At 44.8% G+C, this 15332-nt stretch overlaps 8 protein-coding genes across 8 annotated transcripts; 4 read left to right on the top strand and 4 right to left on the bottom strand.

Moving 5' to 3' along the window:
- Positions 1-96: 96 nt before the first annotated feature.
- Positions 97-1564, bottom strand: V865_005884 (uncharacterized protein; the record flags this gene model as incomplete). The annotated part of the gene is made up of 4 exons (XM_066229650.1): positions 97-292; positions 420-505; positions 658-1070; positions 1222-1564. The coding sequence occupies 4 exons, from the start codon at positions 1562-1564 to the stop codon at positions 97-99; spliced, it is 1038 nt and encodes a 345-aa protein (XP_066085747.1).
- Positions 1565-1892: 328 nt separating this feature from the next.
- Positions 1893-3480, top strand: V865_005885 (uncharacterized protein; the record flags this gene model as incomplete). Its single annotated transcript, XM_066229651.1, has 4 exons — positions 1893-2096; positions 2159-2480; positions 2555-3078; positions 3172-3480. 4 exons carry the CDS (start codon positions 1893-1895, stop codon positions 3478-3480), a joined length of 1359 nt encoding a protein of 452 aa, XP_066085748.1.
- Positions 3481-3590: 110 nt separating this feature from the next.
- V865_005886 (uncharacterized protein) lies at positions 3591-4128 on the top strand (the record flags this gene model as incomplete). Its single annotated transcript, XM_066229652.1, has 4 exons — positions 3591-3701; positions 3768-3804; positions 3870-3941; positions 4031-4128. 4 exons carry the CDS (start codon positions 3591-3593, stop codon positions 4126-4128), a joined length of 318 nt encoding a protein of 105 aa, XP_066085749.1.
- Positions 4129-4438: 310 nt separating this feature from the next.
- On the bottom strand, positions 4439-6703 carry V865_005887 (uncharacterized protein; the record flags this gene model as incomplete). The annotated part of the gene is made up of 12 exons (XM_066229653.1): positions 4439-4526; positions 4607-4999; positions 5074-5123; positions 5217-5475; positions 5552-5609; positions 5678-5809; positions 5879-5900; positions 5973-6067; positions 6148-6169; positions 6225-6284; positions 6354-6592; positions 6658-6703. 12 exons carry the CDS (start codon positions 6701-6703, stop codon positions 4439-4441), a joined length of 1464 nt encoding a protein of 487 aa, XP_066085750.1.
- A 451-nt stretch (positions 6704-7154) lies between these two features.
- On the bottom strand, positions 7155-10334 carry V865_005888 (OPT family small oligopeptide transporter; the record flags this gene model as incomplete). The annotated part of the gene is made up of 10 exons (XM_066229654.1): positions 7155-7172; positions 7237-7298; positions 7373-7636; positions 7711-7876; positions 7939-8244; positions 8325-8718; positions 8779-8959; positions 9018-9114; positions 9178-9675; positions 9738-10334. 10 exons carry the CDS (start codon positions 10332-10334, stop codon positions 7155-7157), a joined length of 2583 nt encoding a protein of 860 aa, XP_066085751.1.
- An 865-nt stretch (positions 10335-11199) lies between these two features.
- V865_005889 (uncharacterized protein) lies at positions 11200-11914 on the bottom strand (the record flags this gene model as incomplete). Its single annotated transcript, XM_066229655.1, has 2 exons — positions 11200-11538; positions 11630-11914. 2 exons carry the CDS (start codon positions 11912-11914, stop codon positions 11200-11202), a joined length of 624 nt encoding a protein of 207 aa, XP_066085752.1.
- Positions 11915-12425: 511 nt separating this feature from the next.
- On the top strand, positions 12426-13246 carry V865_005890 (uncharacterized protein; the record flags this gene model as incomplete). The annotated part of the gene is made up of 2 exons (XM_066229656.1): positions 12426-12719; positions 12806-13246. 2 exons carry the CDS (start codon positions 12426-12428, stop codon positions 13244-13246), a joined length of 735 nt encoding a protein of 244 aa, XP_066085753.1.
- A 293-nt stretch (positions 13247-13539) lies between these two features.
- Positions 13540-15283, top strand: V865_005891 (uncharacterized protein; the record flags this gene model as incomplete). The annotated part of the gene is made up of 12 exons (XM_066229657.1): positions 13540-13608; positions 13705-13871; positions 13943-14015; positions 14087-14156; positions 14214-14253; positions 14304-14329; positions 14385-14496; positions 14573-14606; positions 14747-14790; positions 14871-14998; positions 15057-15166; positions 15236-15283. 12 exons carry the CDS (start codon positions 13540-13542, stop codon positions 15281-15283), a joined length of 921 nt encoding a protein of 306 aa, XP_066085754.1.
- Positions 15284-15332: the final 49 nt, after the last annotated feature.

Raw genomic sequence — 15332 nt, forward strand, 5'->3', positions numbered from 1 at the left:
AGCAAGATCCAGTCCTATTCAATTTTAATCCAATCAATCCAATCCGGGGTTATGTGTTTCATACAACTTCTAGAGATACATGGGTAATCTACTCATCTATGGATTCGATGTTGTCTGTGATTGAGGTGATGGTGGAGCAGCAATAGCGAGAGTCTGATGACCATGTCCATTTTCAATCTTCTCCAACTCCTTCATTATCTCTGCTTCCCTAACTCTGCGACGTATCTGCTCGCGACGCGTCTTACCGTGGATGGCAGCTTCGTATCGGGCTTGAGCGAGGGCTTGAGATGCACTATAAGGTGAAGGTGAGGTGGTGAGATCAGCTTTTTTTCCTTTTATACCTCCCTATCCCCATTGGAAACAGAAGAACTGTGGACGATTTATGTGTAGATGGATATATGAATTTAGATGCTACTCACTCCGTATTCTGCCTGTCTAATAGATCGCGGTGCGTCTCTGTAGCTGAACCTAGTCGATGATATTGCATCCAAGCAAGAGATGAGCCCTGTAGAATCAGAGAAGATCATCAGTATCGATACCTTATCTCTTTACGATTCGATCTTCCGTTGAGATATCCAGATATCCTGCCTCTCCTCTCGATAAACAACCATTCCATCTTCCGTAAGAGCGATCTGATAAGGGAAATGTTCAACTCACCACTATACCAAGTACAAACAAGAACCTAGGATTCGACATATACCTCTCTTCTCCCGTGCCATTATAGAACGTACCCTGATCGAAATTCATCGTTTGATCATTAAAATTCTTCCATCCTTTTGAACCATCAAACCCTCCCCAATCTGGACTACCATCTTTATATGATCTTCTCTCCCAGTGTGATGCTCCACCTTTCGCACGACGCATAATCTCCTCGTGCATGCTGTAATCGCCAGGTGGCCTATTAGGCGTAAATTGTGAGAGAGAGTTCCACCCGTATCCCGTCTTGAGGTATGCGTTTCGAGAAGATGGAGTTGATAGGAGAGTGTAGGCTCGATTGAGAGTTGAGAAGTGGTCGTGTGATGAGGATGGATGGGAGGAGTCGGGATGAAGGAGTAGAGCGAGTTTATAATCTAGAGAAATACGCTGATCAGCATTCACTTTCGATTAAAGTGCATTTATTTAGGATGATCAATTGTAACAAGGTTGACGATATCCATGTCAATATAGACACCTCTATAACTAAAATTCATACATGATCATCTGTGACTCGACCCAACTCACATTGTTTCTTCACTTCTGACTCTGTCGCTCCCCTCTCCAATGCCATCACCTCAAAAGGATCTGGTGGACCTCCGAGTCTGCCCTTCTCGGGAAACACATATGTATCGGCAAGCGAGTTGGATCGTCCTTTACCCTTTCTGGAAGCGGAGTTTTCGTCTTTGGCTTTACGTCGAGTATAAGAGTATTGAGCTGATGAAGACGAAGATGAGGATGAGGATGGTGAGGACTCGGAATCGAAAGACGCTGAAGCTGAAGCTGTCTGGGCATAACGGCAGGGAGAGTGTTGACAGGATATAGCTCGTGAGAGGAGGTGAGGTCGGGAATATGGTCTGAAAGCTGACATCGCGTGACTGAATCTCGAAAGGTTTGTTAAAAGTACTTTGTAAGATAGAAAAGGAATTGCAGAGATGAGAGTTCACGATCAAGAGGATATTTGTCGATTGACATTGAAATTCGAGATCGGTCACTTTCGGATCAAGCGTGCGGTTCGTAATGCCATTACAAATTCTGATCACGATTGACTACCACGCTTGGAAGAGAGATTTGTAATGATCATTAGCATACCTTTGTTACAGATCTCTAACCAACCTCCACTTTTGGATGTCCACAGGAGGAGACTACAACGAGACTGATTTCCATTGTGTAGATGGAGTGCGACTGCACATACACCAATGTGCACCTGCTCCTGTCTGCTGCAATACTGTTCACCATCTCTCACGACGATTGGAAGACCTAGTTTATCATTCGTCTCATACATCCCAAGACAGCTGATATACTTCCCAATCTCACATTCGACCCAGTCTCACATATCAGTATCAATCCACCCTCGCACTACTGATCTTCATTTCACAATCGTATTTGCTCAGCCGAGCTCGGTCAGCCCTCTTCGCCACCCATCATGCTAAATAGACGAGGACTATCCCGCTCTTCTATCCAGCCGCTTGCACCCACAGACCTCAACCCACAGCCATTGCAGAGAGGCAGTGGGATCGAATACCTCGCTGAATCAAGCAAGAGTCGGAGATCAAAAGCGATGGGCGTGGTCAACAAGATAGGTAGAGCTTTGTCAATCACCAAATCGAAAGATAGAAGATCATCTATCCATGAGGTATCACCTCTGCTGAACCCTTTCTATCAAGGAGATCCGGTGACATCAGATGCGAGGCTCACACCTAAACCGCTTCGACCTCATTTCACCGGACCGGTGATGGTGCCTCTGCGGGATGACGAGTGGATCAATAAAGAAAGACGAAGAGGAGGTGAGCTCACTATGATATGATCTTGTCACCAATATCATATTCAGCTGACAAAATATCCTTCAAATACACTTTAGCTCGTCCACCAATCCCACTTCGATCACATCAAGCGTCCAAACCACGGCCATCCACTCAGTCAGGAGCGAATACATTGTACGACTCACGATGGAATCAATCTCGACATGCGGTTTCAGTCTTCGAGATGTCCTGCTCAGCTACTTCTGATTCGAATAGTGCTCACATTCATCCATATGGAGATCGTGATGTGTTTCAACAGCCTTCTCGACCTGGCTTATCAAAGCCAACAACTCCCAAACATATTCGGAATGATGAGTTTCACCCTCGCAATAACGTCAGCGCAACAGAAATAGTAACGTCCAATCGACCATTACCCGTCATTCCAAAAGACATAATCACTCCCCAACGACAAAGTAAACGTAAACCAGTTCCAGTCACCTCATCATTCTTCAACGAATCATTCGAATCTTTGATCGATAAGACAATACCTACAAGTGTAGGAGAGAGTTGGCAACCGCTCAAAATCGTTCGTCGACCTAGTTCAATCATGTTGGAGGAACGTATCAAGGAGCTTCAGCTCAAGGTTAGTACCTAACCGATGATACTCTGTAATTTCAGTCCTGTCTATTACTTGAAACAGGATGATGTTCATGTTGATTGATTGATGGATGTTCAGGATACAATACATACCCCACCCACACCAAAATCCGGTCGACCATTCCCTTCCCCTACACCATCGGGTTCTTCCTCGCCTGAGCTCTCCATGGTAGATCTACAGACTTTCGAAGACCCATTGATTGACGTTCTGCCAGAGACTTCCTTCGAGATAGGACAGGATAACTTGTTTGACGAAGTTCTGACAAGTTGGAACTTACCTCCGTTATCCAGATCGAGTTCCTTGGTCTTGGATAAAATACATCCTTCCACGAAACCAGATAGGAAGAAAGAGGAAGATCAATTATCACGATCTACTGGGAAGCTATAAATTTAGAATCACGAGGGTACCGAGAGAGAGACGCCGAAATCAGATCCGTACCCACCTTTTATCCCTCTGGAAGAAGTTTTGAGCCTATCCGATCTACGAAGTCGAGTGATATGCTCAGGACAGTCCAGTATGATAATGTAGCAGACCCGAGGGAGGAGTCAAAGGATAGAAGGAAAGTCAGTGGGAGAGTCAAGAAGGCTGTAGAGGTATTTGAAGGTCGAGTGAGTCAGCTGAGATGAACCTTTTACTTTCTAATGTATGTGCAGCTGATTAGGCTGGGAGAGCAGAGAGATCCGAGTGAAAGTCCTCCGACACCTTGGAAAGGTGAGTGATTTGGTTTTCAGGACCGAGGGGGCTACTGAACGTTGATGATTCTGATTGCATGGCAGAAATGGCCAAGCTGTTGCGACCTAAAAAGTCAGATTCTTCGATTGGATTACAAGAGGAAACTCGACAGATGAGTAAGTCAGCGTGCTGTTGGGGCTGAAATTGCTCTATCTCTTATTCCAGGTGGTCGAGCGTAATGGAAGCTGACTCATAATTCGATCAGTGTCAGAGGCGAGGGAGAAAATGTCAAAGCCGAAGATGAAATCGCGATCGAGGACCAAATCAGACGATTGGTTTGGATCTTTTAGGAAGTTGCGATAGGAACGATATTTTCTTGAGACGATGGCATCGATGTAGTGCCTTGTAAAGATGAACAATTCAAATGGATGGTTTCTTGTATCGCGAAATTTCTGACTGCTGTGTTCTGGTCTTTGTCATCTGTATAGTCAGTCGTTGAACTTTGTAGTCAAATCAAATTCACCATCATTCAATTTATCAGTGCATGAAATCAAATCAATGACAATAAGTTGTATGTCAATCAAGTTAGTCGTTGTATCACGTCAGTAACATATCAATAATGCAGATACATGTATATACATACCAAACTCCTATACACAAATATATAGCCGTTCTATTGTTTTGGCTTGTCTAACAAGTTTTTAGCCCATAACTTGATCAAACCTCTTCCTCGCTCATGGACCGGAAACTTATGCGAATCTCTATAGTCAATTTTTTCCACAAAAATTTCAATTAGTAAGTATAGTTCATCCAGTTTGACGAGGAGGTAAAAGAAACGCACCTGACAATAGCAGTAGCATGAGCGTTCGTAATCTCAGGCCACCAAGTGAGATATTTCTCAAGGGGTAATTGATTCAACCAATAACACATCCTCATCTGACTATCTTTCAATATTATCTTCAGATCAGTCCCGCTCTCGCCCCTTCTGTCCTTTGCAATGCCATCTCCGATCGGATGATGGGAGTGGAGAGCAGGTGAATCTAACAATTCTTGATTCTCCACTAAATCAGATTCCAAAGATCTCTCTATCCTTCTTATCCCATCTCTCAGAGCTTGGATCGATAATCCACTCGAACTTGGTATTTGTGTAGAAGAAGATCCTGAGGAAGAAGTTTGGGAAAGGAGTTGTAAACGACGTTTAGATCGGGTAGTATCCAGTGATTGTCGAGTAAGGCTATATAAATCAAACCAAAGTCAGTCTTTCAGGTTGTAAGTTCCTTGCGGTGTGCTGGAAGAGGATGAACGTACATGAGTATAATGATGAGTGGTAACATGATTGGGAATAATAACAAGATGATCTATGGTAACGTATCATATCGTTCGTTAGCTCTTCCACCTCTTCGCCAACCGGTTCAGACACAATAGGTAAGATCGCTTTGTACTCCACTCACATAATTGAAAGGGAATCTATATCTCAAAACAGGAGGTAAAGTACCCAGCCTCATTCCGAAACCTGTGCCACTCTTATTTAATTTATTCTTATTCTTATCATCTTCATCATCGACAGTACTGTCATTATCGGCTGGAGACCAAGACTGTATTATACCATCTTCGTCTGAATCGACTGATAACCCACGTTCGTCCCATTGTGCGAAATGGTCTACAGGCTCGATAGCTGCGGTGGGATAGGGGACCGAATTGTCATTTATACTATTCGCACAATAAAGGTCATGAGCAATGTTTCGTCTATGGGCAAATAAAAAGGGAAGATTTGGGTGATACTTACGCGCTGGCATATATTTCCAATTTATCGAACTGTTCTAATCCCTGATAGAATATACCTCCTGTTATACACATGAAATACGTAGAATTTAGCACTACCACAATGCTGATGTTCCGGGCTGGGACTTACTGGGATCAGCCATGATTTCCAACAGAGGCCTCTGATCTTCATCCGAGTAATTATCCACCACGTATAGCTGTTCGCCTGATCTCGACATCACCCTCGCACCGAGCCAGCATAACACGGTCGACAGTAGGGTGTCTGTACAGAAGGTCATGAGGTAAGTGTGGGAAACCATACCTTTATCCAATTTGACGATGAAACACTCACTGTACTTGGGTATACCATAATGCTAATTACACAACCAAACACTGGTCAGCTATGTGGTTTTCAGCGTATAACGCATAATGAATTTGGAGCTTACGGGTGTTGAGATGGTTGAGAACGATACTGGATGATGTTTGTCGAAGAAAGAAGGTTGGCGAGAATGTAATAATCCGACGAGGTATCTGGCGACGACTGCATACGGATGGTATCATCGTCAGCTCCAGCATGATCACCAAATCTGAATGATCATTTATGGTATTATGTCAACTCACGTCCACCTAACGAATATCCCATCTTATCATCCCAATTATCAGCTATCGTATTGATGGTGATGAACGAATTAACTTACCACACTAAACTTGTCTACTTTCTTTCCCTCAGCTTCCAGCTCCTTTGTCTTCTGATCAACCTATCCACACCGATCGCAACTTAAATTCAGCAAGCGACACAGGCATGCGAGAGAATAGGTTTGACTTACCTCATAGGCTACTCTACTAGCACATACATCCACTCCATCATAAGTCAACTGACTAGTCATCCCTCCAGCAATCATAATCACCATTTCCCCATTTTCCTTATCTTTATTCTGTATCTTACTAGTGATGATTGGATCGTCCGAAGGTCCATCTACATCTTGTGATACCTTCTGCCCATTCTCATTTCCGATCCAGGCTTTCTCGAGCTCTTCTTTAGCTACTGATAGATGACTCGGTGAACCTGATATGTCGAATGAAAATCAGCGTCCAATCATCTCGAGAGAGAGAGAGAGAAAGTGGACATACCCCATAATCCATGGATGAGCACTACCAGATGCACATTTGCTGTCATACTCACAAGTGACTGATTTGCTTTAGACTCTTCCGCGTTCTTCTGTATGTGTGATGTGGGTACGATCGAAGTGTATAAAGTCGAATGAGAAGCCGGAGTGGTCGTTATCTTTGCGAGGTTGATTCACAACGTCATACAAAGGAACACCGAACCTCGGGTATTGGCCACACCACATACATAACATATTCATATGCTGCATCCTATCATACCACCTCATATGAACACTACGAGTACTGTACTATAAACGTATGTAGACAAGTGACAACTGACAAACGAGACTCAAACCATCTTGAACTACAACCACCTTCTAGTGAGAACAGAAAAAAAAAGAATAAGAAAAAAAGCGAAATGAATAAATCTGAATTTACTACTGATCAACTTGATTGCTGAGCTAAACGGTAATGATCATGTAAACTATCCTTTTGTAGCCAGCCACTCGCAGATACATTGATTACAAGTATTCACCAGGCTATGCAAGACATTCAACAGATCAGCGATGACACGATTTCAGTACGAGTGAGGGATTGACTCACTCCTGGACCGAAGTATCCTACTTCAGGCATTTCGTTCAACGGACATCCCAGAGCATCACAACCTGCAACCGAACCGAGTAAACTTAGCTATGACTTGACTTCTTGGGTAAGGACAGAGAAGGGGGAGGATACTTACCAGACACGTAAACTGTATTACCCCACCAAGAGGGCATGATTCCACCAGGATAGGTAATACAGAAGAACTGGATGACACCGCTGACAGCAGCACCGACCGTTAATCCGATTGATAACACATAACAGTATTTGTTCCACCATGCTGGGAACCTCTTGAAGACGTATGACATAAAGAACCACGCCAAGGGTACACCGGCCCAGACGAAAGACCAGTTGTAAGGTGCGAAGTACATAGCACCAAAGATAATGACGGGGACGTTAATATCTGAGATAACCCAAATGATTAGCTTATTGTTCAAAAGACAGCAACTTTGTGATACTGTATGTAAGATGACTAACTCTTTGTTATCTTGTTGGGCCATCTCTTCTTAGCTGCCCAAGCCATCACGACTAATACCGCACCCGCCAAGAAACCCCACAAGGTGTGTTTGTACAGCCCTAAGCTACCGTACATCCTTTCTGGACCGACTACACCGAATAACAAAGCAGAAGAGTAGAAAGTGGTCTACAAACACCAACGAATGGTCAGCCATATGGCGGTACTTAGATAGCGATGAGACCACTCACGTAGTAAGGACAGGTCATCAGATCTTTCTGACCAGGCATACACAGATCAGGGATAGCCTTGAACTGCCAGTTGATGATAGCGATCGAGATGAAAGAACTGATCGCACAACCCCACATCTGAGCTCTGAACGTAGCTCTAGGTGGAAGATGTAGGTAATGGGCCAGTTTCTGATCCAAGACGTAAAGCAAGGTCATACTGAGCGATACCCATCCGTATAACTTGAAAATCATATTGGCATAGGGTCGTCCAGGAATGGCGATACCAGGGATGATTTCGGCGAGAATGACTAAAGACATTTGCATGTTCTACATCATCACATTCCAACCATCAGCAATTATTACCTTAACTTTGAATAGAAGTTGATTGATTATCTGGAAATACTCACAGAGATCGCTTGAATGATACCAGTCGGAATGGCAAAAACAAGAAGCATAGCCAAACAACAAAATATACCCCAGACTGGCATTGTGGTATTGTAAACTTCGCACATGATTATACCAAGTACGATTGAGAGCACCATGATCACCAGAAACCACCATTGAGGCACCTCCTTGTACCTAGTCATGAGAGCGTAATGAATATCGTAGTCTGGGAGATGGTGGATGGTATCTTCATGTTCGTTTTTGTTCTTGTTCAACATTGTCTTGAACCGGCGGACTCCGGTTTGGTATCCCTTCTTGAGATCAGACCAGTGATTGAGCAAGGCATAGGTGAGAATGGCAGAGTAGGAAGCGAAATAAGCTGTGATGACTACGTTGTACCCAGCACCAAAGTAAAGACTGACACAATGCCGATCGGATCAGTTTTGAGAGTCAAGCTAAAGTAATAGGTTCACTTACGGAGAATACGCTCGGTATGCCTCAACATCCAAAGTCCTGTCTGCACTGAGTACCGCGGTAACGTTGTAATAGGCTCCAAATCGGTCAAAGGCTTGATTGGAATTGGGCACGAGGTATGCGCTGTACCATGTGTTGGTGAAGTAGATGGCAGCGATGATGATATAACCGATCGATGCACCGACTATAAGGAGATCAGCTGGAAAGTAAAGAAGATGTACATAGCAAGAAAGTCTACTAACTGAAAGTTGATACAGTAGCCCACCAAGGTGTGATCAGCGGTGTGAGACCTGCACCACTGATATATGTCCAATCGAGGGTGGGAATGGGGTTAAGACCCTGACAGGATGAGAAGCATTAACTTCGTACAGCTTTATAATCTATGAGGAGGTATTGACTTACCAGACCCGTGATCGATCCCATGATAATGGCCAATTTCTTGTTAGTAGGGTTGATCCAAGTTGGCCAATTGAAGTAAGTCAAAGAAGGGAAGATGAAAGCGGTGAAGAAGAACCAAACGAAACTGGCAGTAGTGGCGTATAGACAGAATCGGAACATCGAAACTTTCCATCCATGTACGGGTGGATCTTGTTGTTCGTCTTCATCTTCCTTGGGTAAAGTCACCACACCATACTCGTTTACCTTTCTTCGATGAAGAGCGTTGAACAAGGATAATTTTGCCAAGTTCAAAGGCCAAGTCATGGCTGATGGGTAGACCAGATAATCTCTGGCGAGACCTGCGACACCGAAACCTAAGAACTGCGTTGAGAGGACAACGAGGAATTGGAATCCTTTGTTATCACCCATCTCAGGATCGTTGAAGAAGACAGGTTGTCGAATGGCGATAATGACATCGACGGCTGTAGCGGTTGGGAACGATACTGTCGCCATGAGCACGATCTGTGAGGATAAGATACGATATTAGTTCGAATTAATCCAAGTGTTTCAGAGATTTAACCTACCAAGGCATGCTCTTTCATTGTAAAGGGTCCAGGATTCAATGTCCATGTCCTGCCAAAAGTTGTGAACTTCGTCTTGGGGAGGAGCTTTGCAAGTGCGACACCAATGGGATACGATAGGAGTTGAGCGAGGAAAGGTGAGATGTAGATACCGGGTTGACGAGCACCAAACCATACGTTCAAAGCCACACCTACTGACGCCACGATGGTACCAAGGACGTAAGCTCGAATAGTCTCACATGGTTCATCGGGATCGTCAGTCTCGAGAGCGACAGCTTTGACTTCTGGTAAAGTATCGCCGACCGTCAATCGATGTCCATCAGGAGTAGTCGCAAAGGGAACTTCGACAAGGTTCACTTGATGTCCTACACCGAGAGCATCGGGATCTTGATGTAAATCTTTATCTTTATCTTTATCGTGTTCTAGTGGTACCTCCTCATCGTAAATCCTAGGTGGTAAAAGCACATCATCTTTCCTATCCGATGACATGTTATCTACTTCGTCAAGTTCGTACTCGTCTTCGTTCTCGTAAGTAGAAGCGGACTGGCGAGCATCGTCCAAGTTCTCCAAAGGTATCGAATGATACTTATATATCGACATATCTGCATTCACTATCTGTCTGACCGTGTATCGACCAGTGAATCCATCCAATTCCGATTCGTCAGGATGATCGACAAGGGTATGATGATTGGAATGCCGCGCGCCTTTAATCCAAGTAACTTTGTTTTCCTTTTGCACCGTGCTTCTGTTTCCGGTGAAGAGGCCTTCACTTACATCATGGGGTGTGAGCAGAGGTTCCCATATGATCAAGGTAGGGTAAGGAGAGATGTAGGGAAGATAAGGAAAAAGACCAATAACCATGATAGGAACAACTTGTTTGTCATGTGATACTATAAATCGCTCGGCGCTAATTTGGTTAAATGTCAATCCCACTTTTAGGCGCCGAGGCACCGAACGAGACCGACCAGGGCGGCTTATAGATAAGCATGATACAAAATGACAGTATGCATTTAGCCCACTTTCTGACTCTTGCATGGTCGGTCCACTCACACGACTGGAGTTGACGGTAATACCGGTAGAGCAACGTCTTCACGACTATTCTGAAGCAGGTGAGCTTATCTCCTACGAGGATCCGGTCGGCACGTCAGCCGGCAAAGAGAAGGGTCAATTTGTCCCCTATCTGATCGCCTATTCTGAGGACGCGGTGTCCTTTCTCGAACAGCCACAATGGCATTGTGTTCGCCTGCTACTCAGCGCGCTTGCTCGTCCGGGTTTGGGACCCAATGCAGCGGCTTTCCATGGGCGTTCTCCCATTTATTCAGGACGTCATACTCAATTTACATATTCCATGCAACCACTTTTCGTGAAGAAGGTATCAAAGCAACTCAATTCCGACACGACCCCTCGACCTTTGCCCGCAAAAACACTGCTTCACATATGAGTCAGCACGGGCAAGCTTGCCACTTCATTTCTCGTCCTCAAACCTGACACTCTTCAATCTCGCCTTGACGACATCTCGAAACACACTCATATCCGTCAAACCACTACAACTCTCACAAAAACTCTTTGTGGCAGTCACAGCCTTACCGTAGGTGATGCTGATGTCCTTCCATTGTTCGAAGCTTGCAAAATCTTCTTCGGTCATTTCCACCTTGTATGATGATGGTGCATCTTGGATGTGGATCTTTGGACAGCCCATAATGGTATTGTTTGTTTGCCACTCGATATTTAATCCCTTATGGTCCGTCCTGAATTGATGGGATAATGTGGGCTCAGTAGAAGCAGGAGACTTCGAGCATGTTATCTGCATGTCACTCCGAGTCGTCAAAATACTTTCACTCATACACCAAGACGCAAGAGTAATCGGTAGCAAGGAATGATATAAGATTACCTACACATTCTTCTCTTGATTTTGCATCGAGTCGTTGTATGATCTTGTCGTATGTCAACCCACCAGCCACTTCCATTGGATCTAGTACAATTGTGACTGTCCCTGACGAGGGTATCATGTTTTCAGGATCTTCGCTGGCATCATGGAAACTACCGTCTGCCGCCGACCTCTGATGATTGTGCGCGAAGCTTGCTGAGAAACTGGCACGCACGCTAGGACTGCCTTTCTTGACGGTCCATCCTGGTTGGATTCCGTCGATTGTTATTGAGCCTGAGAGGGAGCTTGCCATATTGAAAAGCACTGTTGTGAACAAGAGATACAGTATAGTCTCTGTCGTGTTAGGAAAGCGATTGATCATTATCTATGAGAAAATCTTGGGGAAACGGAGGATTTGATGCGACTGCAGTGCTGTTGTCTTCGCTAAAAACAATCGAGTCGATGACAATGGATTCTGGTTGAACTTTCGCTCTCCATTGAGGATGTTACAGCTACGAAGGGCGCATAGAATGCATATCCGTTGATTCAGCCTTGTCATGAGTCTTTGCTGTCTTGTATCTTCGGTCATTGATGATTCTGATCACAAAGAGTGTGTTCCGATCAAAGGATATAAACTGGGATATGTTGATGGTTCGTTCCTGAGTTCGAAATTGTTTCTTAACTCGTCACATTGGCAAGCTGGGCAGATGAATATATATAACGCCCCATTGTGAAAGAGCAATCCTGAGCTCGCCAGTCAATCACTCTTTCTTGTTGCATACCTAAGCCGATCTAGTAACAGTGACATGAGCGTGGAATCAATCATGCCTCACACCAAGGACAGCACCCTCAGCCGTAAGACCATCAAATCCTCCGATGGGCCACCTACAGTTACTGCCGAACTATCGGGCTATCTTCAACACCTTCACCATCCTCATCTAGCTATCTTGGGATTCGACAAGGAGACCAAAAAGTCGAAAATAGCATTCGTCGACAAAGGTTTACACCCTTACATGCGAGGTTTCAGAGAGAGCTTTGAAGGGACACATTCGGTCGATACGAAATTCGATTTTGAGTCTCGAGGTCGTGCTATCAACGAAAGGATGAAATCTGAATGTGTAAGTAAACCCCTTCATTTCATGCATACGAATATGGCTATGTATGTATACGTCTCATTGAGCTGACAATATGTCAAATACTGTAGGAGGGATGTAGGACCCAAAGTTTGTTGGAGAAAGACAAATTCCCATTTAAAATCTTCTCTTTCCGTCCTTCAGCTAAGATATGTTGTTCAGACGCATTGATGAGTGATAGTTCGGGACATGTACATAGGGCACCGAGAAGTTTCAAATTTACTGAGGTACGCAGACCGCTTGCCTCGTACGCTTCGATGGTGGCTTCTCGGAAGGCTTGGTGTGATGATTGTGGGTCGTATCGCCGGATGGAAGTCTTGCCTAACAAGAGATTTGACGGATATCTCGAAGACGAAGAGACAGACACAGTCAACGAGACGGACATGGAAGGGTCAAGCGAGAGGGAAGGAAGATCATGGTGGGATACCGCTAGTGATCTTTGGGATAGATCTAAGAGAACGGTTGGTTTCTTAGCTTCGGCATATGCAAGTCGACAGCCTTCCTTATGGTAATATGCAAAGGTCGATTGGATATGCCGTAGACTTCGTGGATACAGTAGCGTTTGTTCTTTGGGCGATATCCGATGCGGTGGAAAAGCCTCCGAGTTCGGTTCGGTGATCTGCACGGCTGATCATGATGACGTTGGATCCGGAATGACCTTTCGGATAAGGCTAAATTAGTGGTTTGATTTGTTATGAACTCCTTCTGTCAACTATGGATGACATCTGTGATTGCTACATATGTTCATCTTGAGGTCACCTACTACTCTATATTGGTTTTGACTACTGTGGTGTACTGCTTCAACATGTCTACTTCGCACTGTGATCCCAATGTTCCGCTCGAAGCGAACAACCTATTTTCGGTCCGAGGTAAAGTGGGTCATAAGTCAACATCCCTCCATGCCTTTCCCTCTAGAACTCACGAGCTCGTGCAGCCGTGGATGGGCGCTGATCACGGGCGATGAATGCAGGTGATTGTGATTACTGGTGGAGGGACGGGTCTTGGCCGTATGATGGCTGAAGGGTTCGTCACGAATGGTGCGAAGGTATATATCACAGGGAGGAGGGGAGAAGTACTTGATAAGACTGTCAAAGAGCTTAGGGGAAGCTGTGGTGGTAAGGGTGGATCTATATTCTCGTGAGTGACTCATATAAATGTCTAAATTGTGTACTTTATCCTTCCAAATGGATGTGCTGATGATGTTGTAGGATACAAGGGGACGTATCGACTAAGGAGGGCGTGAAACAGATAGCTGATCTTATATCAGGTAAAGAAGAGAAAGTAAGTGGACTCTCTCTCACTATTCATACATCATGACAAGTGATCATTATAACTGCTCCTGAATGGTATAGGTCGATGTCCTCGTAAACAACGCAGGTGCTCAGAAACCATGGAAGAACCCTATCCAGGATCACAACGATCGTATGTTCACCCGAACCAGCTAAGGGTACCTCATGAGCTGATACGGAGATATCGTAGCGGACGCTGTAGAGAGACTCGTATGGGAAGGTGTAGATGAGTTAGTAAAATCTAAGAGGGATGGTATGATGCTCATATGGTTAAAACTAGTGATGATTGGAATATTACCAATGCCAGTGAGTCAACTTCCCCTTTGATCACTAACCCAAGAGCTGACCGGCGCTCTCGAAGCGAATGTCAATGGCGTATACTTTATGACGGCTGCACTGGTCCCACTATTGCGCAGATCCGATATCAGGAGTGTGATTGTCATTGGATCGGTTGCTGCTTTGGCTAATCAACGGTCAGTCTGGTTTCTGTATAGATTATCTATATATTTCACATGCCCATGCCTGATCCGTGGTTTTATGGATATACAGATCGGTATCAAGTTTGACATACGGTGTATCGAAGGTAGGCATGATCTTCCTTGAAAGTATGTCTGTCATTGTGTCAGCTTACTTCGGCTGATCAGAAAGTTTGGTTGATTGCCCTCGCAGGCAGCAAGTGAGTCCCGCAAGAACTGCACGATGAACCTCTGTTGATGTAGAAAGTCAGCACTACACCTGGCTGAGATGCTTGCTGGGCGATTATCACCGTGAGCGTCCTCCATACTCCTCCCACACCACTGCTCTTTGACATGGGTTAGCTAACGTATCACGGATTGAATTGTGATAGCTTAAGAATCCGAGTGAATACGATATTGCCAGGTGCATTTCCCAGTGAAATCACCTCGAAATTGGCTCAAGATGGTAATAGGGTTTTACATCCACCGGCACACAAAGCAGCCCTGCGATCACCATTAGGTAAGGCAAAGCACTCCACCTCCAAGATCAGGTGGTGTTGAGCTGAATATCCGTATAGGCAGAGCAGGATACAAGCATGAGATTGTTGGTCCAGCACTTTTGTTAGCTAGTCAAGCAGGGGGATTCATGGATAATGCTGTGATCACTGTGGATGGCGGAAGACTAATGGTGTGTACCCACTTTCGACCGAAGTTCCGTTGCAAGAGAGCTAGCTAACAGCTGACGATGACATGGCAGAACGCAGGGATCAATGATGGTATAAGAATGCCTGAAGAGACCTATTAAGATAGCAAATCCTCGATTGACATATGCTCCATTCGTACTTCGAAACCCA

This window comes from Kwoniella europaea, chromosome 1 (assembly GCF_036810445.1).
Source record: "Kwoniella europaea PYCC6329 chromosome 1, complete sequence".
In the NCBI taxonomy this organism is placed as follows: domain Eukaryota; kingdom Fungi; phylum Basidiomycota; class Tremellomycetes; order Tremellales; family Cryptococcaceae; genus Kwoniella; species Kwoniella europaea.